The following is a 27893-nucleotide window of genomic DNA, read 5'->3' on the forward strand; positions in this document are numbered from 1 at the left end:
CACAAGTAAAACACCTGAAAACTGTCAACAGAAAACACTTGGCCATATTAAGCCAATTTTCTTTAGATATTAAAACAGTTGTGCCTTGAAACTTTTAGCCCTTTAAGGTGGCTTGGGCACAAATGTTTAAAACAAACAAACAAACTGATTCCAAGCGCTTTGCAAATGCTTTCCCCCTTTTGGCAATGGTCATTTAATTCTTTAGTTCTCTTATCAGCAGCATTTTCCCCAATAATTAGTTTAAATTAGGCTTTGGTTAAAATAGATTCCCAGATATTGGGTCAAACGTGACTGCATTTTAATAACGGCGAATGACTCTAATTCAGCTTCACTGTGTGCTCACCAAATGTCTGTTTACATTTTCAATCTTTGTTTCCACTTGCCGCCGTTTGCTTGAATAACCCTGCAGCGTTTACCCTCGCTCCTGGCTTTTATTTTGAAATTCCCCGTGCACGCACGCGCACGAGGCGGAGTTTGGCGAGGGTCAGTTGGAGCTTCAGTTCGGGATCTCCTGCTGACTGTCCGGGCAGTGCACACATTCTCTGACTGGTCGGACGACCAGCTTCTAGTCGCTTTATGTCGCGTTAGCGAAGCGCGAAGAAGTGAAAACCAGTCTGTAAATATGTGACTCCACTGCCGGCTAAACATTAGCGTTTCTACCGAGACGAGGAAGATGGACTCTGTTGGGAAAAACACCCAGAAGAAGAAGTTGTGGCTCTGTGGTCTGCTTTGGTGGTCGCTTCTTGTCCATTTGGCGTCAGGAGGTAACAACTGCAACTTATCTGACTTTATCAAATGAAAACGACAGCGATACATTTATTTAATGATGCGTTCAGTGGCAGGGTGTTTTAATCTATCCCTTGTTAAATTTGAAGAGTTGTTTCGCTGTTTTTAGTTTGTAGTCTCTGGCTGTGATTAACAGTTTATAAATACCTCGTACTTGTGCGTGCAGTTCACCATATTTGTTGGCGGTGATAAACTACAGCACTAATGCTTATTATCACTTAACAATAGTTTGTTGACGGATTTCGGTACATAATATTGCGTTACTCTGCATCACAGGTCCTAAAATGTTGACCTGAGTTTAACAGGATTAAACACGATGTGATAGAGGGTAGGCTGCAGGGTCTTTTGGCTGCAGTGTCACGATTACTCCCAGCAACAATAGCAGCTCGTTTAGTCTTTAAACAGCACAACCCTGTGATTACTTTTATATTAACTCAGCTGAAAATATCAGTATACCTCTCATTTAAGTAACCCCCACCCATTCTTATAATCTGTTTCTGTATGGACGCCCACAGTAGTCTGATATGATCAGAGACAGCAGCAGAAATAGGACTGTGATGCCCACTGCAGTGGAAGAACTATCAGACTGTGACAGTAGCACACTCAATTAAATTCAAAGAAATGGACAGTTGTTGCTGCCTTAGGAGACCTAAAGGGAGGGAGATGTGATTTTCAGTTTAGCTGTACATTATTTGCATTCATGTGAGCATTCCTTAGCCCATTTGAATAATTTGATCCCAGACATGTGTCATCTAAATTCAGAGTTCATCCAGGCTTTGGCCTCAGGAATTATTTCAGAGTGACTCTCACTTACTATATCCTTCTTTGCACATGACTACTGTATAGATATTTGCCTTACTTCAGTGGATTTCTGGATGTTTTCTTTTTTTTTTTTCATCTCTACTGTCTTTGCATTATGAAACAAGCAAGGGCAACAGAGAGTCCACAAAAAACCCAAACAGGCACTTCAGTCAAGTTGCATTTCTGATTTGTTGTATAAACTGAGCACACAGGCAGTGACAAGCACTGCTGTCGCCCCTAAAATTAACTGTTAGGTGTTCTCTGGCTTTGTTGTTGAAAAAGCAGTTTGTGAAATCTCTTAGAAAATGTCCTTAATGCACAGAAACTAACCCTGCTGAAATCTAGATTATAGAGCAACATTCAAAACATGGGAATTGTTTTCTGGTTAGTCTGCAGTGCTCTTTAATTAACATTCCCTCAAAAATTCAAACTTTTGGTCATGTCAGAATGCTTGTTTACTTTTTTTGGGGGGGGGGCATCATTCTTCATCTGATCCAGAATCCACTTCCTCACAAGCAAACTGGGAGATGCAGCGATGGGGAGGTTCTGACCCTTTTGTTTTAACCAAACATGACTTTCAGTCATATGACTTAAACGTCATCTTGATGACGCTAAAATACAATTGAGCATGCATGTCCATCCTTGTGAATTTAAGAGAAAAATGTTCGTGCATTCCTCTTGAACAGTTTTGGGAAGTGCTTATTCCTTCTTATGTACACAGAACCATGAAGATGAATGGCACGGGACAAATAAATAGAGATAAGTAAGGCTGGATGCCTTTGTGGATATCAGTTTTTGTTTACTTCCAGCTACATTTAACAGTTCCATCTAAACAGGGTTTCAAACTTAGGTTGGTTACTGGTCAGTTAATTTCATTTCAGCTTTGGAATTTGTTCGTGCTTTGGAATTTGTAGGTGTTTTGGATTTTGTATGTGTTTTGGAGTTTGCATGTGTTTTGGAGTTTTGTACGTGTTTTGGAGTTTGTACATGCTTTGGAATTTCTGCGTGCTTTGGAATTTGTAAGTGTTTTGGAGTTTGTACGTGCTATTTGGAACTTGTACGTGCTTTGTCTCTAGGGGCCACCGTAGTTCTGGCTTCACAATAGGGACAATCATTTTAGTTTCTTTTGAGCTATTAAATAATAAGTAAGTATATCGTGGTTGTTTGTTTTGGTTAAACGAAAAAGTGTTTTTTTAATTACTAGACATTATATTAACCAGATGATTTAGCTCATGGTTGACAAAATAGCATTAGTTGACACTTAAAGTCTGGACTTTTGTTTGCGGGGAGTAAATAAGAGTTGGCTGTTAACATGTGAAGCAAGCCAAAATTGTATAAATTTAGGTTAACAAAATAAGAATGTGTATGATTTTAAATATATCTATGTATAGAATTTCTAAATGAAGCAACAGCACGTATGGCCTAGATGTGTTAAAGCTCCATCTCAGTTATACAAACTAAGTTTTATTTTGTTTTCCTTTCTCTAGTTGTTTATATTTTAAATTCATTCTCATTGATTATTGTATCTTAATGTGCCTCAAGGGCTTATTAACATGCTTAACTGATCGAATTGCTTAAAAAGAAAATATTGCACGGTCCACACAGAGTGGATCAGTTTAAGCAAACTGCACATTAGTGCATTAACCCTTTTAGGAGGCGGAGTAATGCATGAGCAGACATTAACTTTATCTAGCTTCCCCCACTGAGCACTTTTAGCTCATTAGCAGCAGGGGGGGGGGGGGGGGGGGAAATCAAATGTAGAATGGGGACATTTCTTCAGTTTGTTAACCATTCAATATGCTGGGGACTCTGGAGCTCATTAAAAACTGAACTGGTGGTGCCCGGGCATGGAGGCTCAGACAAAAACGCTTCAGAGCATGTTAGCCCAGATTACAGGGTGATGTGAAATGGCAGGGAGGTGATGTAGAAGAAACAGCTGGGTCCGTCCGCCACGCTGTTTCTGGAACATGGGGCCACAGACAATGTGGGGACGTCAGAGCCTTTCATGTTCAGGTTGAAGGTTCCTGTCAGGGCAGGGCATGCCCGAACATGACGGACTTCCCGCAAGCCTCCTCCACATCCACTGCCTCAGTTGGTACACTGCTGTTATGGCATTAAAGTCAACATATGTAACTGCTATACATTTAAGAGAAACCATGAACAACTTTCTCCTACAGTTACTAACAAGAGATAAACCTGCAGTTCTGCAGGCTTGAGTTTAGTTTCGTCTTAAAGGTGGTTATTATTCTATAGGTAAAGCTTTAAAGCTACAATAATTGTATTCTTGTTGTAATTGAATGCATGGAGCCTTTTAAGTGTAACTAGCCCACCGCGAAGGCTAAACTCAGTAGATCCAGAGAATCTGACAAGTCTTTGAAATCAGGTGAGGTATAATTTGTGCGCAGCGTGTGGTGTAAAGCTCTGTGTGTGCCCTTCCCACTTATACACAGTCTGCTCACTTGTAAAGAACAGCTTTGATGATAATTATGCTGGCTTTTATATCTAAATGTCACATGTCGACTATATTGAGACCACAATGCTTGACTTGACTTGCTCTGTTTGTTGTAGTCACTGCTACTCTACTTCCTGTCCCAGTTCTCTCTTGTACTCGTCTCAGTTTAAATAATTGTGAGTTAGCCTGAAAAAAGACACCAAAATTGAGGACATGTACTCTTCCTCTAAGTCTCTAGGTTTTTTTTTCCAATCCCTTTTCCTCTCGCAGCTTCCTTCTATGGTGACGGCTTTGTACAGCTCAAGGCGAGACAGTCGTCCGACCGTAACGTGCTCCGCATTCGCTTCAGAACCTCGAGCACAAATGGCCTGCTGTTTCTCGCCGCTGGACAGACCCACTACTTTTTACTAGAGCTCCACACAGGTCGCCTGCAGGTGGGTACATCCATGGCTCCAGGACATGAGCATATGTGTTCAGGCATATAATTTCACACGTTCACGCACACACACACACACACACACACACACACACACACACACACACACACACACACACACACACAGTATGCTATATGCACAACATCCAGTTTTTACTTTTTGTGTCTGACTACATGTATGTGCATTTTGGACAAACAAACATTCGTCACCATTAGCTGTGGCTCTGTCTCTGTTGACAGTGTCAGTCTCTGAACACGTTGACACAAGCTGACAAGCCTGTGTGGTGTGAGCTGAGTCTTAATGCCATACCAGTCACTTCTTGTCACAGTGAACACAACGAGATGATGAAAGATTTTTGAGATCATGGACAGATTAGTCACTCAAACCACATGATTGAGAGGCTGGATGACAGTGAAACACACGTCTGTTACAATTGTGGATGCTCATATTAAACATGGCCAAAGTAATGAGGCCAATATATGTGCAAGTAATCTCTGTGAGCCAAAAGTTCAGACTTCAGACTCCTTTAAATTCCCCATTTCAGACAGTTTTATTCCCTCTTCTTATAGCTCTTCATGATATACCCCCAAAAATCTACTTCCAACTGCTTCCATGTAACAAAGGACCAAAGGCACCAAAGCCCAATATGTAATAAATATGGATTATTTTAAACCATCAATCATGCAGACCTATAGTAGAGTCCAAGAATAAAACATGAAATATCACAAAATTGTTTGTCATTGCAACTATTGAATGAGTTAGTCATCCCATCTCTAAGTAGTGTATTGTTCTTTACCTGATGTTCTACAGTATAATAACTAATGTAATGTAATATAGAAGGTATGCACAGTTAAATGACCTAAACATTGTTGTTCAAATATTGTCATCAGTCTAATCTTAAACTTATATATCTACACTCCAGTGGCTTTTGTTCTGTTCAATCATGAGCTGTCCTCTTAAACTCAGCCTACAAAGCTCAGTCTGTTCAAAATTAAACGCTTTTATAAATAAATTTGTGTAAACTGTGAATGAAAGTCAAATGTATTCAAACATGTATCATACAGATTTTTTTTCACTGATCTGTTATTGTAATAATGATTATTTCACAAAGTTTATTGGTTCCTGTTTATCTGGGTTCTGAATTTCATACTAGAATGAGCCTTAATTAATGGAGTGGAAAACAATGAAATATCATGTTTCAGCAACAGTTTTATATTAAAAGGAAGCTGTATGTGGTTAAATATAGCATTCACTGCCACCTTTTGAGATTTATTTTGTATTTATCAAAATGTAGGTGTACAGTAGGTTTACACAGGAATTTAGTAATTAAAGATAAGCTTGTGCCACAAGCATTAAAGTCCTGTAACAGAAGCTTTGCATGGAGAATTTAAAGGTAAATCAAAATGTCCATTGAAGATAGCTTCTAAAGCATAGGTGTCAAACTCTGGCCCGCGGGCCAAATTTGGCCCGCAGTCTAATTACATTTGGCCCGCGAAGCCATACCAAATTACTATTAGAGCTGGCCTACTGGTATTATACAGCTAATATATATAATGTTTAGTATTAAACTTTGCTTGTTCCATATTCAGTTTTTCAGCTAAACTTGTTTGAGTCCATAAGAAAAGATTCATTCTTATATCTGGAGGAAGAATTTTTTTTCAATAAATATTAATGTTAGCCTGCGACTTTGTTTCATTTTGAATTTTGGCCCACTGTGTATTTGAGTTTGACACCCCTGTTCTAAAGCATCTTGTAAGCAGCCCTGCCAGGCTAAATCAGCACACAGAATGCACAGATATACTGCCAGAAGACTTTTTTGTAAGTAGACACATTCATAGGAAACATAGGAAGTCATCAGATATGCATTAGAGCTTTTCTGCTTCAGACTAGAGAAATCCCTGTGACTAAGCATCTATTTGTGTTAGACTTTCGCTGCTGGGAATGAATCACACTGACAACTGTGTTGCAGAGTTGTACCTTAGTAAGCACGAGGAGTGAACTCCGTGTTCATAAACTGGCACTGGTTACCATTTTAGGGTTTTGTTTTGTTTTATTTCTTCCGTCACACAAGTTTTCCTCTGGCTTGGGGTCTCATTTCGTGTGAGTCAGGCATGAGCGTCGCTTCCCGGAAACCAGTCCATGAATAGTGGCGACTGAACAGCAAGCCTTGACAAGCACATCATCTAAATGGTGCATTAGTTTGAGAAGGTGATGTGATTCTCTGAGGACATAGCTGAAGGCAAAAAGATAATAGTGCTCTTCCTGCTTTAAACGACAGACAAAGCTCACTGTTATAATCACAGGTGACATCATGGAAAATAAGCAATTTAAATCTTGCTTCTCCTTCGGGGTTCTCTACTTTTGCTTGTACAATGAAAATATTTCAAGAATTATTATTTTACATGTGTACCACTGTATAAACAATTTTAGATTGTATTAAAATTATATTTTCTGTATGATCATACCAAATAACATGTACTTGAGCACAAAAGTGGTTTTGCATTACTGGATAAAAAATTAAGGAGTCACTAAAGTTATCAAAGTTCATCCATGAATGTCTGTTTAATTTATGTTAAACTCCTGATGGTGTTCAATTTACCAAAGTATTCTGGATATCACTAAATATATCAAGATCCTTGTTTTAAGAACCAACAATGTTGGTTCTGTTCTGTCAATCTGTTGTTGGGTCATTAAAGTTAAGACTTTATATGCTGTAAGTGTTTGTGTCACAGTGATGTCAAACTGTGTTAAACTAAACAAACATAAAATAAAGTCCTTAGAGAAAAGTTGATAGGTCTTCACAGTCGCTGAAGTCCGTAGTGTCAACCTTCGGGGACCATAAACCAAATTTTCATGGCAGTGCATTCAGTATTTCCTGAGGTAATCGGTCTGGAGCCACATGCTGGACCTGCATACTACTACTAGCATTCCTAGCAATGAGTCATATTTAATGTGGGATATATTTTTTTTAAAGGGTATTGGAAAAAGTGAAAAGTTAGAAAAAGTATTTTATACCCATCCAACTTTTTTTTTTTGCATATTTGTCACACTTAGATGTTTGATGTCATCTAATATTAGATAAAGATAGCCTGAGTAAATGCATAATGCTGTCTTTAATTAATGGTTTTATTTAAAAAGCTATCCAAGCCATATGTGATAAAGTAATCGCCCCCTAAACCTAATAACTGGTTGTGCCACCCTTGCCAGCAAAAAGTACAATCAAGCATTTGCAGTAACTGGCAATGAGTCACATCATTCTGGGGGAATTTTTGCCCACTCTTCTTTGCCGAATTGTGTTAATTCAGCCACATTGAAGAGGGGTTTTTTTTTAATTTAGTTTTGTTTTCTTTAGCTATTTCTGAGGTAATATGCTTCCAATCATTGTCCTGCTATATTATGCAATTATTTTTTAACATAGGCCCATGTAAGTTTGAATATTTTTTCCCCTTAAATTATCAAGATTTTCATTTAAAAACTGCATTCTATTTATCTAATAGAAAATACTGTTTGATCAGGAACATTAAAGTATAGCAAATATTTAAAAAAGAAATCAGGGTGGGAGCAAATACTTTTTTATTGTTATGTAATAATAAGCCTAAATTTACTTAATTTCCTCCTTAAGTTGCTCTGTGCATTTGCATAATATTTCGTAAAATGTCATATTTTGTAATCCAGTTGTTTTTGTTCTTTCTCCCAGCTGAAATTGGATCTTGGATCGGGGGAGCAGATGTTAGAATCAGACCGGGGAACCCATCTCAACGATCTGGCCTGGCACCATGTGGAAGTCCATCATGTGCAGCTCAACATCACTCTTACTGTTGACTCAAACTCTCACAGCAGTGTAAAGGTGCCAGGTCCCCATTACAGTCTCAACACAGATGGTCTCTATGTTGGAGGCTCAGGGGGCTTGGATAGACCTTACCTGCCCAGAGACCCAGTTTGCTTCCGAGGCTGCATGGATGATGTACTTTTCAATGAACGTGACTTGCTGTCATCACTGAGACCATATACCGGATACAAGAATGTTCATGAAGTGTCTTTAGGCTGCAGTCCCCAGTTCTTTGCCACTGAAGAGGACCCTATCAGTTTCTTCAGCTCGAGGGCTTACATTTCTCTTCCAACCTGGATTACTGAGCAGGAGGCTGCATTTGAGTGTGTTATGCACACTTCAGCTAAAGAGGGAATTATTCTGTACAATGCAGCCAGAGAGGAGAAGTTTGTGGCTCTGGAGATTCAGGACGGTTTGCTTGTGGCTGTTGTTGGAACAGGTGAAACCAAAACTGAGCTTCGTTCACTCACGCTCATCAATGACAGAAAATGGCATTCCATCAAGTTATATTTCAGTTCCAAAAGCCTTGAACTAACTATTGATGGAGAGATGGTGAAATCTGGCATTATCCCTCACCCAAAAGCGCTCCAGCTTAAAGGTTATCTTTTTGTTGGAGGCATCGATGATGGCACAAGATCTGAAGTCAAAAAGATGGGGCTTGTCTCTATATCTGGAAAGCGTGCCAGGGGAGGTTCCTTCAAAGGATGTCTAAAGAACATTGCAGTTAACAGAGTTAAGATGGGTCTCTCTAATGCTGTAGTCACCAAAGATATATCAGTTGGTTGTGAGCCAGAGAAAGAATCAGATCCACCAACTGCTTTGAATCCAACAAATACTCCAGGATCTCTTTTTCACTTGATAACACCAACACCATCGATTGATATGTCCACACTTGCATGGGGCTTGGACAGAAGGTATGGTTTCAATTTTGTGCAGCTTAAGAACCTTATAGTCCAAGAGGGTGGTCGAGCATCTCTTGAAGCCAAACACATCAAGGTTCTCTTGGACTTTAGAAAACTTGGCATTCGACAGTCTCAAATTATGTTTCGGATAGAGGAGCAACCACTTCGAGGTCAGATAAGGCTTGATGTCGATCAGGACCAAGAGGAGAATACTTTCAGCATGTTGGACCTTTGGCATGAGCGAGTAATGTACATCCACGGAGGCTCAGAGGAACCGGATGATTTCTTCATGTTTTCAATTTTTTCTAGTAGTCGAAAGCAAGTTCCTGATTATTTAAAGGGCACCAAACTGTACCGCTACAATATTTCAGTGACATCCACTAATGATGCACCTGAGTTGAGTCTACCTCAAGGAAATCTCTTTGTTCTGCTGGAGAACTCAAAGAAACGCCTCACCACTGATGTTTTGATGGCAACAGACATTGACAGCAATTACACAGACCTTTTCTTTTCTGTACTTGGGAACTTGAATGCTGATGCAGGATACTTGGAAGTTGAAAGCAACCCAGGCAAGGCAGTGACCTCATTTTCATATATAGACTTAGACGAACTGAGGGTATACTACGTTCACACAGGGGTTCGAAATTCAAGGATAGTTCTGAGAGTTAGTGATGGGGAAAAGGTCAGCAACACTGTAGTTTTACGAATTATGGCTGTAGCACTCGAGTATAAGATTGCTAACAACACAGGCCTTGATATCATTCAAGGAGAAACTGCTATTATTGGCTCAAAGCAGCTGGCTCTGCAAACAAATGCTGTGAACCAGGTTGTAGACATTCGATACGATGTCATTGAACCACCTCAGTATGGAGAACTCCAGAGACTTCACTCAAGTGGTGAATGGAGGCATACTGATTCATTTTCACAAAGGCTTTTAGAAAAGGAGCGCTTGAGATATGTTAGTACTTTCCAAGACATCCAGACATCTAATCCCACTGATTACTTCAAGTGTAAAGTTAATGTGGCTGCAAGGGAAACCACTGAAATCTTGTTCCCAATCACTGTGAAGTGGGTAAAGTACCACCTGGTGAGAAACACTATGATAGATTTGGATAAAGTGAGGAAAGTGACACTAAACTCAGAGTGTCTTTTTGCCACAACTGAAGGTGTGACTCTCTCAGAGGATGACCTATATTTTCGGGTTCTCACTACACCAAAGAAAGGGAAATTACTTCTCAACACCATAGTCTTAAAGAAGAACTCCACCTTTAGCCAAAGAGATGTAACAGATCTAAAAGTGCATTACGAGCTAGTTGACAGACCTTACCAAGATACAACTGACAGATTCAAATTTCATCTGGTTTCTAAACATGCTCAGTCACAGAACTATGATTTTCAGTTTTCTATTAAGGCTGATGTTAACAGCGTGTTTATTAGAAATGCAGGACTCTCACTTCAGGAGGGAGAAAGTAAGCTTATCACCAAAGATGAGCTCTTTGCAGAGACTCTGAGCACGAAGGATATGTTTTATACAGTTATAAACAGCCCAAAACATGGAAAGCTAGTCCGTATAAGTCAGTCAAATTCCAATGCTAGCTATGACAACATCTTAACCTTTAGTAATAAAGATATTTTAGAGGAACGTATAATATATGTCCATGATGACAGTGAAACGACTCAAGATGAATTCACTTTCATAGCCTCCACCACCCAAGGATTCAAACCTTTTATTGCAGAAGATGAACCTGGCTCCAAGGAAAGTGTTTTTAACATATCCATTCAGCTGCTAAATGACCAAAAACCAGTACGTGTAATTGATAAAGTTTTCCACGTAGTAAGGGATGGACAGAAGTTACTCACTACAGAAGATCTGCAATATCAAGATGCCGACTCTGACTTTGATGACGGTCAATTGGTTTACACTCGACGTGGTATCCCAATGGGAGACCTCGTGCTGGTAAATGACACCACTTATCGGCTGTTCCAGTTTCGACAGAAGGATTTGGAAGAAAAGCGGGTGCTGTTCATTCACAAAGGTGTGAGCTCTGGCAGATTTGTACTTTTTGTCTCCGATGGAAAACATTTTGTGTCAGGCCTTTTACACATCAGTGCACATGACCCTTTCTTGAAAGTCGACAATAACACCGGCCTGCTGGTCCAGAAAGGTCATTCAGTGGTCTTTTCCACCAGCAATTATAGTGTAATGTCAAATCTGGACATCCGAGATGACAAGGAGGTTATCTTCAAGTTAGACGATGGTCCAAAGCATGGAAGTCTTTACCGCAATGAAACAACCGTTGTGACATTCACACAAGCTGACTTAAAAGCAGGGCTGATCCGCTATCAGCACAATGACAGCAAATATCTGACAGACTATTTCAACATAACGGTGAAAGCTAAAAGTCTTCAGCTCACAAGCAGGGTCAATGTGAAGGTTTACCTGGAAAGTCATCAGAGACCTCCCATTGTACAGCATCATGATACTTTATTGGTGGAAGAGGGAAAACCAGCAAAGATTGATGAAACTAAACTAGAGGTGAGTATTTTCATTTAAAGAACTTTAATTTCTTTGACGCATTCAATTAAAGTTTTTTTTTGATAAATGAGTGAAATAAGTACCGTAATCTGAATTGAAGGAAATATTACATCAACTGCTTGTATGCTGCTGAAAGGCTTAAAACAAATCTTTGACCAGTTTATGTTTTTATGTTTTACTATTTTGCCAGTTTTTGTTGAGAATCACACGACAACTAAACCTCAGTGACACAAGAGACATTTCAAATTTAAGGACCAAATGTTTTCTGATTCTTGCAGGTCACCCACGAGGACAACCTGCCATCTGAGATTGTGTTCACCGTAAAGGTAGCCCCATCTTATGGCTTTCTCAGGCGTTTTGTTGAAGCGGAAGAGCGCTACATCGGAACCAAACAGTCCCCTGTCAACACATTTACCCAAAATGACATCAACAGCGGGAACATTCAGTATGTGCAGGTGGAGCCAAACAAAGTCAACGACACCTTCATCCTTGATGCCACCAACGGGGTCACTGATGTCACTAACATTAAAATGTTTGTAGACATCATCCCCCTGCTCATCCCACTTCAAGTCTCCAATATCACACTGAACGAAGGTGCAGCCAAAGCACTGACGCAGGATGTGCTCAAAGTCACCAATCGACACTTTTCGGGAATCAACTTCTTTTATAATTTGACTCAGCCCCCGCAGCATGGTCACATCGAGCACTCACGACATCCTGGTGTGGCCATAACCACTTTCACCAGGAGGCAGGTGAGATATTCTGACAAACTCTCTTACAGTTACCACAGAAAATAGCATTAGACTGGCAGTTGGGTGGGTATAAAACTGCTTTGATTTAGTGTCGCAGTGACATTTATTTTATTTTTTTTGTTTGGTTTTTTTTTGTTTGCATCAAGTGTTTAGAATTTAGAGGATGCATCCATCAATTACTCATTAATTGACTGGACTAATTATTTTAAGTAACCTTCGTAACCTTCGATTTGGTTCTCATTAAATGCTTTAAAGAAAAATCTTTCCCACCCTATCCCAATAGGAATATCATCATTTTCCTAGTTTTTTTTTTTAATCTTGTCATTATGCCCTTAAGTATTTTCTGAGAGGTTTCACATTATTATCATGTGGAAATTATATGCAAGAGAAGAGATTGTGACCTAAGCATCATAAGGTAGTTTTATGCACTGCTGTGTTTTGGAAGACCCTTTGCTATGCCAGTCTATCCTTTCTGTGATCATTATTCAGGTGGAGCATGAGTTCATTTACTACGTCCACGACAGCAGTGAAACCTTAGCTGACAATTTCACTTTGGTGGCCAATGATACGAGCTTGAGGAAGCAGAGTGCAGCTCAGATGGTGCACATCCAGGTTATACCCGCCAACGACGAGCCTCCTGTTATTATAACCAACAGGGTCCTCAGGGTGAGTCTGCTCTATATTTAAACTTCAGACACTTTTTTTTTTACTAGGAGGTCTGGCACTAGAGCTTACTGTCATGTGGGCAGTGTTACAAGTTGCCATGGCTGGCTGGCAGGGTGGATGGGGGAAACTATGTTTGCTATGTGGAAGAGGGTCCATAGGGGTTTGTAGCATAGAATAGCAACTTAAATCAAGCATAAAAAGAACTTGCAGGAAAGTCTGGTATGATGTTCAAAAGTTAAATTTTCAAACAACTCTAACCAGTATTGAGATATATCACAATGACTTGAACAATGAGCTGCTATTTTTGGGGGATCTGGAGTGGCTGGAAATGATTTCTTAGGCTTATTATAAAAACTTTTAATTAAGTCAAGGATTATTTCCGAGCATTACAGAAACAGTAGATCCAATGGTGAAAATAAATTTCCATAAATAAAATCTGTTCAACAATATTCAAGTGTTGAGTGTTTAAAAATGGTAAACATTGTGACCACGCTGCCTCATTTTGGTCCACTTTTGCTCTACTTCACCTTTATTTTTGTCCTTTTCTTACCAAAGGAAAATGTTCTGGTTATTTAATATATGTTTAGTATACTGTATGTGAAAAGCAATCCCTACTCAGATATGTTATACATATCTATACTTATAAATTTAACAAGTTGTCTTTTGTGTATATTTGCTGAGCAGTGCTGTCTTGTGCTACTCTGTAATACAAATACAACTCTGGCTGGAGTTGGAGGAGATCCAGCTGTAAGGAGAGTTTGAAGTATAGGTCTTTGTAGTCTGTGCCCCAAATGCCTCAAATTCCTCTGGGATCCTGCAGACACAGAGAGGAGCAACTTCTAACATTTACTGTGCTAAAGAGTAGCTGGCAAGTTTTACATTTTGGTGATGTTGACTGACAAACTGATCTGCATGTGTGCTCTGTTAAATTTAAATCAAATGAGCCATTTTTTCTTTTCTTTTTTCTTTTTTAAATATGTGTTAAGTTGGAGGTCAAGGCTTTTAAGTCTAGGGAGCTGATTCATCAGTGGCCACAAGGTGGCCCTGTCTTACCTCTAATCATTGGTCTTAAAAATGCCCTGCACATGATTTTAAGAGAGTGAACTTTTTTCTTGCAATCATGTGTGTATATGCATTTGAATTATTTTAGAAAAAACACTTTTTATGCAAATATTACATTCTCTGTTTCAGTTTTTTAAAAAGACTTGCTATATTTCTTTTTGCAAGCTGGAATTATCAGTACACGTTACCTGCCCTTGGAAATACTCCAGTATTTCCAGAGAGAGAGAGATGGTGGCTGAGTGGTTAGGGCACATACCACATGGTAAATGTGTACCCGATGTGACATTAGCTGCTGGCTGTTTGCTACAGGTCATAGCCCCTACTCCTTTTGCCACATTTCAACTCTTTATTTACAGAAATAAAGACCAACAATTGTTTCTTGAAAATATCTTGTGTAACTGAAACCAGTATTGTTCATGGCGATGCTGCACTGAGTTGTGAGGACTCTTTCTCATAGTGCAGCGTTCCACCTTTTGAACTTGCCAAGAGAATAAAGGCTAAGACAGACACATGATTAAATAAAAGAAGACATCTTATTAAAAACATGTTAAAAAGAAGCATCAAGCAGTTTAGGTTTTGCACTAATGACTCAAATAAATTTGTCTAATCTGTCATCTCTATTACTAAAGCTGTAGCCTGATAAGCAGCAGCATGAGGTCTATCATATCTCATGTGTGCTGTTCATCAGTCCTGCTGTGACTTCCTGTTAAATAGGGGATTATTGGAGGTGGAGTCATTTCACACCAGAAGAACGCACACTCACTTAAGATGTTCTGCTGCAGGGCTGATGTGGAGTGTGTGTTGTCCCATTCCAGAGGCTTCTATTTGATTGGTATACATTATGATCCATTTAAATAATGTAACAATTTAAAGTATAAGGCCAGCTCATTGCTAATTATCATTTGAGCTTTTCAGGTCCATTCACCAGTGTTTAGTGTTTTATTTAAGTTCAGATCCAACTTGACATATTTAGTTCTATATTTTTAAAGTAAGGAATGCATTTTTTTTTCTTTTTGTTTTTCTTTCTTTTTTTGTTTCACTCTTGTTCAAAATTCTCTCTTCTGCAAACTGTGATAATTGTTCACTTTGCCCACCTTTCACCAAGCACAAACCTGCCAATAAACAAGAGTCTGCTCGGTAAGTGTGTGAAAACAACAGTGATCACACCTTCAACACAAAAAAGCACATGATGAAACTTAATTCTGTAAAACATACAAAAAATATTTTTTAACAGGAAGTGTTTACTTGTTCTCTTTTTAGAACGTTATATCTGTTGATTAAGTAGAAACCTAACTTTTTTTTCTTTCTTTCTTTTTTTTTTTTTTAACTCATTTACAAATGCTGTGATCATGTAGTTTGTGTGATTTGAAAAAAACAATTTATAGAAACTCAAGTTTGGAAGAGTGTGCATCACGTGTAGCATTTTTAGCATCTCAGCTGAACAGACAGTAGTGCAAGGTGAAGTGATGTCTTCACGGTAAGTTGTTTACTGATTAATAATTACGTGGTAAATAATGAATCCACTACTATCCACTGCCCCTAAAATTTATGTTTTTACTTTCTGGCTCAGCTTTGGTTGTTTGGTTCTCAGCATTCATACCAAAAGCTAAAAGTATGAATCTTGGTCCGTATAGAGTTATGTAGATACTCGCTGACAGTTTTCTAGTACTAGTAGTAATTTTCACATTTGATGCGATAGGAGCTTTGTGTCATGGTGCGTTATCCTGCTGGAAGCAGTCATGAGAAAATGGGTACACTGTAGCTATTAAGAGATGGACATGTGGTGTTTAAATGATGCTCATTTGTACCTAACGAGTCCAAAGTGTGCTAAGAAAATATCCCCATTACCATTACAGCATCATCACCTACCATACTTGTTGGTACAAGTCAGAATGGATTCATTCTTTAATGACACCAAATTCTGGCCCTGTTATCTAAACGTTGCTGCAGAAATCAAGACTCATCACTCCAATCTTCTGACATCAACATGGGCTTTCCACCCAGAGAACTGTTGCTCACTGAATATTTCCTTTCTTAATGACCATTCTCTGAGAAAATCCCAGTGTTCAACAGTTTTTGAAATACACATTTAGAGTCGCTTAAATCAGGTTTTCTTGACCATGTATAAACCTAAATGCAGAGTTGTTGCCGTATGATAAGTTGATTAAATATTTATGTTAGGGAGAAGTTGAGGAGGTGTCCCAAACAAAGTGGGCAGTGAGTTTGTCAGCACTGCTATTTACTGATTCTGTTGTTAATATACAGTTTAGCTATAATCTGTTTTCTTTTTGAAACTGTTGTATTGGATGATTTTTGACATTTTGTTTGGCCTATTTTTGTGCTCTGTCATTAAAGATTCAGCTCTGTAAACAAACAAGTTCAACACAATTGCCCAATAGCTCCATGGCACCCCAGTGTGTTGAGCTAAAGTAGATGGTTGAACACAAACACTGCTATGGAGATCTGGCATTTTAGGGTTGATGCTAGATATTATAGAACTGCAGTCCCCAACCTTTTTTGCGCCACAGACCAGTTTAATGTCAGACAATGTTTTCACGGATTGGCCTTTAAGGCGTCACAGAAAAATACAACAAAATAAAATGATACAGCCAAGACAAAAACTGTGGTATTTTGTAAATATAATAATAAATGCGAATTCACTGTGTAATTGTGTAACTTTATTAGCGGCATCCTCCTGAAATGCGCCAACAACATTTCAGAGTAGCATCCTCCTCTCTACCCCTTAATGCTCTCTGGTCGGTATGGTAACGCATAAATATTTCTTTCAAAATAAGACACACAACTACAACACGGGAAAAGACCCAGGGAAACCAAGTTAACGATAAACACCCGAGCCTCAACTCTCGCAGCCCGGTACTGGTCTGTGGCCCGGGGGTTGAGGACTGCTGGTATAGAACAAAGCACCAACCTCTGACAAATTTCTGAGCTTGCAAGCTATCCTGAAACTTTGGATAAGCAAGCTTACTTACAAGGGACTAGTTTTTCCACCATTACCAAAAGATACAGGCTGTGCACCCTGAACACACCTACCCAGATGTATCAGCCACTGCTGGTTATTAGACTGAGGGTGGCCAGTGGGAAAATAATAAAAAAAACACCCAACCCTAGTTTGTATCAGCGGAATGTTTAAACCTTTTACTTATAGGTAATCTATACGGACTTTTACAGTCGTGAATGTTTAGGGAATAACAAGATAACATTTAATTTCATAAAATCATCGTTTTATGATTTTCTTTTTGTAGCATTTGACACAAGACTAAATAAAAATAAAATTTATTTTTGTCCTAGGAAGTACACACAACACAATTATCATCTTTAATATTGCTGGCATTGATCTTCTCATCACAGAAGACAGGTTTGTGCCAATATAAAAAGCACAGATGTTAATAGAATTAATGATGGCTGTATTCCTTTGAGCTGCTTCAGTTTCAGGGATCTGTTATTGCTGCTGCTGGTGACCTGACATGTTATAAAAGCAGAGGTGTTGTTAATATCATATGTGACACGTGTTCTTTGACAGCTCAAAATGTCTTACAAGGAAAAGGTTTGTGCAGTTCATCGCATTTTACAGGCCATACATTCACATCATTCTGATCACAACATTGCATTAATTACTGTGGAATGACAACCTGTCCTAACAACAATTGCTTGTTATGCAATCGTTCTTCTGGACTGGACTGTAGAAGCTCATCTTTTGTTGTCAAGTGTCTGCACGGTTCAGTAGTTTCGTGTTCTGTGTGTGAATGAGATCCTCTGTTTCTTCGTGTTAGCCTTGAGCTTTTGAATTTACATGGAAGCAATACTTCACTGTACCAAACCAACACTCTGCAGAACACCTAACTGTGTATAAAGTTTACATGGCTATATTTAGTCTTGAAATGTCCTTGGTTTGAGTGACAGTTTTCCTGAGGTTTTTATTGTATTACCACCTATATTTGCCTGAGTTAGAACATTTTTTGTAGCAGTCCTTCTGTGGATGTTATGTTGCACAGAAGCAAGACAAAAGAAAGAAGAAGAAGAAAGAAAGCCTGTGAAATAGCCTTATAGCTGGACTCACACTCAAAGCATCTTTGTCAGTTGCATTAGCTAATGAATGACAGGAACACGTGAGCTATTTCTGTGGTCTTTTATGTGCCTGGCTTTTATTTCATTTGTATGCTATTATATTTTTGCAGAAAGTAGGTGTAGCTTAGCTGTGGTGCAGATACTTTTAATTCATAAAATGGCACATAATTTTGCTCTACCTTACAGACTTTGTACTGCATACTTCTTCTACACTGCCTAGATTAAATGGGAAAAGATTGGCATTTACAAATGTAAATAAGCTTTATTTTAGCAAGTTTTGTGCCCCAGTTTCATGATCAGATGTGGCAGCTTTTTATTCCAAATACCACAATAAATGTCAAACTTGGGTTTAGCTGTCATGCACTGTGAGCCTCCGCATTATGAGCCCTGTCAAACAAAATCTTGTAGATTCCTTGAGGTCAGATGGTCTCTGCTCTGTCCTTGTCTGCCCCCTGTCCAGGTGTGGGTGTCCTCAGTGACAGAAATCACTTTGGATGATCTGAGTGTGCAGGACCAAGACACACCACCAGAGGAGCTCCACTTCATGGTGACTCCACCCAGCAATGGACACCTGGCCTTGAAGAGTGCCCCGATGAAGGCAGTGCTCAACTTCACCCAGGCCCACATAGACCAGGGGCAGCTGGTGTTTGTTCACAAAGGTAAATGTATTTTCCATGCTATATCAGAGAGAGGACTACTGAATTTAATATTTTAATTTGAATTATTTAAATATTTAACTAGAAATAGCAAACTTTGTCCAGCCAATTTCATATTAAAATAATTTTGATAAATGCTAACTACCAAACAGGAATGTAATTAATAATTATTCAGCCAGATTACCATCATAATATTATTCAGTATGTAATTTTTTATAGTCTGCTGCCCAAATTAATTTGTGTAGTCTTTAATCAGGTTCTATTTCATCAGTTAAAAGGAACATTTTGTATTAAAATTGTGTTTTTAAACACAAACTCACACACAAATATAAAGGTCATACACTAAGAATGAGTGAGCACAATATTTAGCTCATAGGCAATACAAGCTCAAGGTCTAAACAAGTACAGTTTCAGGTCCTTCATGTTCTAGAAGTAACTCAACCCAGAGTCGATACTCTAAACTGGAAATTTCCAAACAAAAGCTAATGTTCTGTGATGGACACTGGAGTAGTTTCTGTTGCTATAGGGTATTCAGCAGATATACTGTGATATATTATATTCTTTTCATTCTCTTGCATGGTTTAAATGAAATAATTCCAAATATTTTTAAATCTTTTATTTTTGCCATTCCTTTTTGTACCCACTAGAAGGTGCTGTTAGCAATTGCTACAGTTTGATGTTCTCTCCAGTTTCTCTGTGAATTAGAGTAATCTGTAGGAACGGTGTGCAACCTTCTTTCTTATCCATTGGCTTGATTGTATAAATGAGACCGGCCAAGTGGGCTGAAAGTCAGATTGGAGGTGATAATACTTGATAGTCTGGAACTGCTGTGACGTAGTGAATAACTTTTGTCAACATTTAATGGTGACTCAGATCAGGGTTCTGCTTACTGTTTTGATTTTTATCTACCTTTTTCTTTGTTTTGTGCCACCATGAAAGCTTGTCATAACAGCGTGCAAGACTAAAAGAAAGTGTTCTTTTTACATGCGTGTACCCACACGTACATTATAATATTTATGTTCTATACTCAGAGGTTACTTAGACGTTTGGAATTGTTACATTTTCTTGAGCTCTTTTATATGTCTGTGCCAAGAATAAAGTAAAAACTTGTACATACAAAACTAAATGAAGGCTGTTTTTTCTTGAGTAAAGGAAATGCCACTTATCCTTTGATCTGTTAATATTAGTGTTTTGTTTAATGATGTTTCCAGGTGCTATGTCAGGAGGATTCAACTTCCAGGCCAATGATGGTGTGAACTTCACTCCCAGACAAATCTTCAGTATTACTGCTAAAGCCCTAGCTCTCAGTTTGGAGAAGAGTCAACCACTAAAGGTCTTTCCAGGTAAACCTGTTCTTTGAGAAGCTTGTGATTATTAAAGTCTAAAACTGGCTATATAAATTTTAATACTGTTAAAAAAAAAACCCTATTTGTTTATTTTTTAATATTTGTCCTCTTCCCTCTTCTTTGGTGCTCAGCTCTCAGACAAAGGGTATGAAATATCTGACTTTAAGATGTCCTTAAACTTACGAACAGAGCAATTCTAAAAGAAAAGCAGAACCAGATTTGTACATCAGTGCTGTGTTATTTTTGAGAATAATGGAGCTCAGTGGAACAGTGAACCAGTATGTGGTCTCACTGCATACTTCCACCAAGCAAGAAAAGTCCCTTCACTCTTTACACGAAGCAACTCCCTTGATCCAGAAGCAAATCTGGATTGAGGTTATTTTGATATTTTCTTGAACTGAGCTGTTGTCTTATGTAACTTTGATGTGTTTTACAAAAATATTCAATTCTATTAAATTTTATGCTAAATGTTGAATTTTACCCTCCTTGCATCAGTAAGGAATTCTTCCAGAAATCCTTGGATCTGGATCTAGGTTTAGATCAAATCCATCCATAAGTTTCTGGGTCATCCTCCTAACAAACAAACCAAAACCAGCTGTATCACCTCCTTGACAGAAGTAATGAGCTTCATCTGGCCGTGGTTAAAACCAAATAGCTTTTTTTTCACATGATTTGTTGACAGCAAGAAACAAAAAGACTTGAGTCTAAACTACTAACTATGCTTCCCATTGTTTTATTTTCCCTTCTAATAATATGAGGTTTTTTAAAAGTATTTGTGTCATGATCAAGTGTACAGCTGCTTCCTGAAAAGAACTGAAACGGCATATTTTTATTCGCCTCAGTCATCAACTCATACAAGTTTTCTGTGGTACTAGTAAGAACCATGAGCACAGTATTGGTTTCCTCTTTTTATTTTAGGATTTTTTTGGGGGTGGGGAATTTTTTTTCTATGAAACATTAACTGTTTCTGACACCATCAGTCTCTACTTAACTGTATTTTGCATCAAAATTTGCTTGTATGCTCAGCCTGACCGCTACCAAACACCACTGAATTCCTTTAGTTAAATAATTCAGTACATCTACAACAGCTGCAGCAAGCACTTTTATCCCCGAATACCAGACCAGTGAATCAGCTTTTGCCATGTCCTAATGTTTTGATATTTTTTACTGTTAATATTTTGGAGATAAAAATAGGCCAGCTGGGTGTTAACTGTGTCTGCAAACATGTTTAGTTTTCTGAGATTTTCAGTAGTCTGTCAGTGGTGGAGATTTTCAGTGTGAATTAGAAGGAACGGATATGGTGAGGATAGAATACAGCCAACTGGCACGCTCTGCTGAGCTTCCCAGCCACAGGGTGAGTGGGTACTTGAAAAGCTGTGCCACTGTCTGCCTGAGACAGCCCTGTTTGTGCTTCGTGCCAGGCAAGCCGGAGAGAGAGAGTGAGATACAGAAAGGGCGGGATGGGAGCTTTAACTGACAATGAAGGGTTTTGATGGGGTGAGGGGTGACATGAAACACTTTCACAGTGTGGAGGGAAGATAGATTTATTTATTTTTCCTCTTTCCTCACAGACACCTTAAATGTCTTGGTGCTTTCTGGGAAACTGTGCAAACACTTCTTGCTAAATGGTTGCAAATGCTGAATTTAGAAACCACATTTACCTGAAAGCATTCTTACGGATAGTCGTAGTGCCAGTAAAGACATTTACACTTTTATTTTAGTACACAAAGCTAATTATCTAATTGGCCGATACAGTTACTTAATGGTGGGAATACTGGATATTATTAGAAGCTTGTTTTTTGTCGTTAAAAGATAAGAAACTTGTTGCTCTCTCTTCTTCCAGGCAGGAAATTTCCCATGATAGATATGGATGGTGGGAGCACTGCTTAAAAAAAGTGATGAATGGGTTACACTGTGCTTTCACCCCTCTGTCTCTCTATCTTTGATTTCCATCATTCATCACCAGACTTTTAGGATCCCAACAATATTCACAGTGACAGGAGGACTGTGGAAATCTATGTAATCCATCTTAAGAAGAAAGAATTCCTTAGAAGTCACCTATTACTCTCAGTGGACACTTCTTTTTACATTTTCCCCGAGCGGAAGATTTACGTCTGCAAGGAGCCGATCTACTTTTAAATTCTTGTTTGGATTTTATGTAACACCCGCACTGCAGTTGGATGTGCTGTAAAAATGTCTCTGATGTCTGCAGTGCTGCTTTAATTTGACACATCAAAGGAATCTCATCGGTCTATTCCAGACCTTGTTTTGCATAATTTGGAGTCAAAAAGATGTGGAACGCATTCAAAGGGGAAAACTTACAAAATGTAGAAAAAAAGGTTTTAACTGCGTGGTTTCAGCTAACTTGATACTCAATTCAATAAAACAATCTTTTTGTTGACGGATGCTGAAGCAGGCCACTTTATCAGTAAAGCTACTATTCTTATTTAATTTCTCATTTCTGTACAGGCTCTTCGAGACCAATCACAAATGAGTATTTACAAGCAGTGACCAATGACATGAGCAACACCTCAAACCGTGTAATAACATTCAGTGTGACACGGCATCCTAAACTGGGGCGTCTGGTGATGAGGCAGCCTAATAATTCAACAGCAGACATCTCCACTTTCACACAAGATATGGTAAGTGTGAGGAGCCAGAGGTCATGCCCATACTTATCACCCTTATGTGCTATGTAATATGAAACAGAGAAAGACTAAACAATAGGCTTTCTCCGCTGATGTGGAACACTGCCAGATTTCCTCTGTATGAATAAAACATGTAATGCTTTTATGTAATCAATTATTACTGGTGGATTATTATGTGACACAGACACAGTTGTGATGGTTGTCCTATATTTACCGCTGAGCAGAGCAGATTTAAAGTAATGAATAAATATTATGCAGACTGCAGAAACATCTTTAAGAATGAGGCCGCTGCACAGATTACACAGTTGATTATGTTCATTTTGAGGATGGCTGATTTCAGTAACTTCATAGATGTACATTTCTTTTGTAACTTGGCTTGCCTGACTCTTTGGAGTGTGTGTGTACCACAGGTGGACAGGAAAGAGGTTTTTTACATTCAAACTCCTGTTGAGTCAGTTGGCTGGGAAGCCATGGACTCGATGACCTTCTCTGTAGCATCACCACCTGCTTCAGTGGACAGTCTGACCTTCAGATTTGACATCTCATATGAGAATACTGGACCCGAACACAACACAATCCTGCTTGCAAACACAGGTATGAATATGACTCTACAGCTGTGTTAGCAGCTCTGGTCAGACACGCTGCTGCTTTGAGGTAAAAAAAAAAAAATTAACTTCATCATGTGAGCATCCTTACAATATGTGTGTTCTGAACCGGTGTAAAATTCAGATGAAATTGGGAGACAGCACAGATAACAGAGTTTAAGAGAACCAACATTTGTTTAATTAAATGAAAGTGGGAGGAGAAAAAGTCAGTGCCTAAGTGTTTAAAAGAAAGAAAAGTAAACCAGAAAAACACCCAGACAAGCCACATGCTTGCCTGCTGGGGAGAAGCAAGAGAATATTAGCTACCAAGCCCTCCTTTTTTAAAACAATTAGTCAAGTGGCAGGTGTGCTTTCTCCTAGGACCCACCTCTCAAACTCTTAAAACTGTAGATGATGGCACTAACATTAGCACATTGTTGGGACTGACTAATTGAAGTTTGCTTGGTGACAGGTGCTGAGGTGACAGAAGGGGAGAGTGTCATCATTGACGAGTCCAAGCTCGATGCCACTAACCTGATGTCCAAGCTGCCTACACCTCAGCGTAGCTCCTATGAGGTGTGGTTTCAGGTAACATCTCTGCCTCAACATGGTGTCATCGTGGTTGGTGAGAGAAACCTAACCAAGGAGAAACCTAATTTCTCACAATTCATTATTAAAAAATATGGTATCACCTATAAACACGACAACTCGGAGACAACTCAGGATTCTTTTATATTCAGCGCTTGGCTTAATCCTAAGGGAAAAACTGCGCAACGCCCTGAAGATGACAGTGATGTTGTTGTGGAGCATTTTAATATTACAGTCATCCCTGTGAATGACCAGCCACCTTTGCTAAAAACCAAAGCTCCAAGTCTGAAGGTGGTACAAGGAGATACAATAGCCCTTGGGCCAGAAAATCTCAAAATTGAAGACTTGGACAATCCTCCTGATGATATTAAGTTCTCCGTGATAAGCAAGCCAAGCAATGGTTACTTGGCTCTCAAAGGAAGTTTGAATGAGTCAATAGTGGCCTTTACCCAAGCTCAAATCAATAACAGAAGTGTCTGTTTCGTCCATGATGGAAGTTCTGTCTCTGGAGCGTTCTACTTCAGTGTTACAGATGGCTATCATAAACCAATATACAAACTCTTTAACCTAGAAGTGTCAGAAATTACCATCACTCTTGTCAAAAATACTGGATTAGAACTCCAGCAAGGTAGGACTTTAGTATCTCTGACCGAGGACAACCTTGCTGCTGAGACCAATGGGAAAAATGTCACAGTTTACTACCAGATTACAAGGCCTCTGAGATTTGGCAAACTTTTGAGAGACAACCGAGAGGTTACGCTGTTTGACCAGGAAGATCTCCAGACAGGAAGGTTGTCCTACCATATGATCTCCCTTTCTTCTGTCGAAGACAGCTTTGAGTTCACTGCTTTCACTTCAGAGGCAAATCTGACTGACCAAGTGCTTAACATAACTGTGAAACCTTTACTCCAGACTGGTAAAGGTTTAAGGATTCCCAATGGGATTACGGTCAAATTCAATGTAAACTTTCTCAATGCATCTGAACTGGCTAATATAAGTGACAGTGACCCCGTCTTTGAAGTATTATCCCATCCTAGGTATGGGAAAGTGGTTCGACCAAAATTAAAAATGACCATAAAAGCTATCCCAGTGGAGTCCTTCACCTTTCAAGAGATCATGCAGGCGAAGGTAGCCCTAGAGCTGAATGCTAACATGACTGGAGTTGAAGAGCTAAACGATTCAGTAGTATTTGTTCTGAAAGCTGATAGCGTCCAACCTGCTAAAGGGGAATTACATTTTACAGTTGTGCCATATGATCCAGCATTTTTTCCACCCACAAAGAGTCCTGTTTCAGCTACATCATCTGTGCCTCAGGCATCAATCAAGACTGCTTTTCCAGTCCTGTCTACAGTTTTCCTCTCCTCCCAACAACCAAGCATAAACCAGCAAAAGTTCAGAGGACGCAACCGCTGGGGAAACTCCAACAGAACTAGCGTTTTTGGTACAACTCTGGGCAAACCATCTCAAACAGAGGAGTTTCTCTTCAAAAACACACCAGTTCGTGTCGAGTCCTACCCTCAAAAAACGTCTAATCCACTCCTGATTATCTTACCACTGCTTGCTCTGCTGCTGCTTGTAATCATCTTTGTGGTGCTGGTTGTCTTTCTTCGACACCACAGGCAAAGAAAGCAGAGCACTGCTACAGCACAGGAGCAAACATCCACCGGTCTTCCAAACAGTTCATCTTACCAAGGCCAAACCCAAAGGAGCCCAGCAGTTCCCACTGTGACTGTCACTCCTCTAAACCATAACTGCCCAGGCAGCCCAGTGCTTGATCGGTTATTGACACCAAACCAGGGCACAACTTATAACGCAATAGATTCAAACATGGTTGTAAGTTCATGGAGTAATGGCTCCCCTGTTACATCATGTCAAATGATTAGAACCGCTACTCCCACTTTGCAGAAGAATCAATACTGGGTATGATCTTTTATAGCAGAAGTTGTCACTATTCAGGTTTTAGAGTTACATGACCACTGACGGTGTGACAATAACTTGTTCACCATTTTGGATGTATGACGCAATATGATGAAATGAATAAGGCCCTAGTCACACAGGCTGCAAAGGAAAAATATTTGTTCCCTAGCTGGTTGTCGAATGGTTGCTGGCTGTTACCTTGAATCCAATAGCTACAGTCCCAGTCACACGGGCCTAGAGACCAGTCAGCAACCATCTTGGGTTGGCAGAAGGAGAATAATTTAGCAAGGAAAATTTCAAGAGTTTTTGTAAAGAGCTAAACAAGAGTTAAAACATGCCCTTAAATGCTGTCCCAACAAGGTGATAACAATATTCTGTGTCTGCTGGATGTGAAACGTCCTTTGTGATATATTTATCAGAAGCAGGACAGCTCATTAACTCATTGTCCATCACCACAACCACTGCTGCACATTCAGTTAGTGGGACAGAATCTGTTCACTAGAGCATTTACAAAGTGGTAATTGTAGAGAATTATAAACAATGTTTGTGCCTCATGTATATGTAACCAACAATGTCCTCATGCATGTTGCAGTTTCTCCCATTAAGAGTTATGAACAGCAGAGTGGAAGATGATTCTAATAACTGTGAATTACTAAGACTGACACTGGCATTTCAACTGATTGTGCAGATTTTGTGTAGATATTATAGTTTAGAAATGTTGTAAACTCAGGAAGTTTGTCATTCACCTTTATTGAGGGTTACATGTGTTGTTGATAACTGAGGTCCATTTAAAATTATGGGACATAACATAAAGGAAAATCTGCCCGAAATGTTTCCCAGCATGGCTTTGTACCACTCTCTTCATAGACCCGATCAAGTCATTGATAACACATTTGGTTAAATGATGTAATTTTATTTTACTCTTTCCAGTATTTTTATATTTAAAGAAGTGCATACAAAAAAATCAAGGTAGAAATCTTTTAAATTATACAACTCTACTCTAACTCGTCACATCTTTACCTCAGTTATTAAATATAAAACACAAGGATTATTCTATAATTTATTAATAGGCTCATTGATCTACAACTCACCTGAGGTGTAGCATGTTTGCTTTTTATTGAGGAGTGACTTTTGTGTACAAAACGTCACTGTACTACAGCTGCTGACAGGGCTTTCCTAGAAAAAGAGCAGATTTTCTGTGACTGAAATGAGTCCTTGAACGATATATAATTATTATTTATCACTGATAAACCAGTTCTAACTTATGTGGTCAAATTATTGAATACGTCTGGTGTACACTGTAATGTAACTGCTGTAAATGAATGGTACTGCTCTGGGGGATGAGACTGCGGTCAGATAAAATTACCATTGGCATGAAATTATTTTATACTGAAGAGAATTGTCCTTTTATTTTATGCTAGTCTCGACTCAGTTGTGTAACTTGCCATGTAACAGAAGTGTCATATTTATTTATACCATATTTTAAATAAACCTAATGTTTGTAAACAGCTTATTTTTATTTTAGTTTCTGCAGTAGCAGTGTAATATGCGTGTGCAGTCGTTCTGGTCAATTATTAGTTTACTTCTCCTCATAAAAAAATGTTTAGCAACCAAATTATCACTTATTTCTTTCCTTCCTAAATGGGTTTTTGGCAGTTTCCGCTATCACTGTAATTTAAACTATCTTGCTGCTTGTTACCCTCCACTTTGTGGCACTATGCTTGCTACAAAAAAGACGAATTACACCATTAGATAAAGATGTGTTGTGATCATGAATTCTCACAGTTTCCTGCAATTACTTTAATGAATGTTCATGCGATGTTATCTGCACTAAGATGTGTTTGT

At 38.9% G+C, this 27893-nt stretch overlaps 1 protein-coding gene across 1 annotated transcript; it reads left to right on the forward strand.

Annotated features, from left to right (window-relative positions):
- Positions 1-423: 423 nt before the first annotated feature.
- On the forward strand, positions 424-27893 carry cspg4ba (chondroitin sulfate proteoglycan 4ba). The gene is made up of 10 exons (XM_026187388.1): positions 424-764; positions 4310-4473; positions 8174-11743; positions 12022-12495; positions 12985-13161; positions 18770-18968; positions 20177-20308; positions 22781-22953; positions 23370-23553; positions 24016-27893. The coding sequence occupies exons 1-10, from the start codon at positions 674-676 to the stop codon at positions 26055-26057; spliced, it is 7206 nt and encodes a 2401-aa protein (XP_026043173.1). The 5' UTR covers positions 424-673; the 3' UTR covers positions 26058-27893.

Source organism: Astatotilapia calliptera, chromosome 12, assembly GCF_900246225.1.
Source record: "Astatotilapia calliptera chromosome 12, fAstCal1.2, whole genome shotgun sequence".
In the NCBI taxonomy this organism is placed as follows: domain Eukaryota; kingdom Metazoa; phylum Chordata; class Actinopteri; order Cichliformes; family Cichlidae; genus Astatotilapia; species Astatotilapia calliptera.

Bases quoted from the DNA above. Each gene is read 5' to 3' on its own strand.
- cspg4ba (XM_026187388.1), top strand. From the start codon at position 674: ATGGACTCTGTTGGGAAAAACACCCAGAAGAAGAAGTTGTGGCTCTGT. The intron at 11,744-12,021 runs GTGAGTATTTTC...TGATTCTTGCAG, and splicing joins TTGATGAAACTAAACTAGAG to GTCACCCACGAGGACAACCT. The intron at 20,309-22,780 runs GTAAACCTGTTC...ATTTCTGTACAG, and splicing joins ACCACTAAAGGTCTTTCCAG to GCTCTTCGAGACCAATCACA.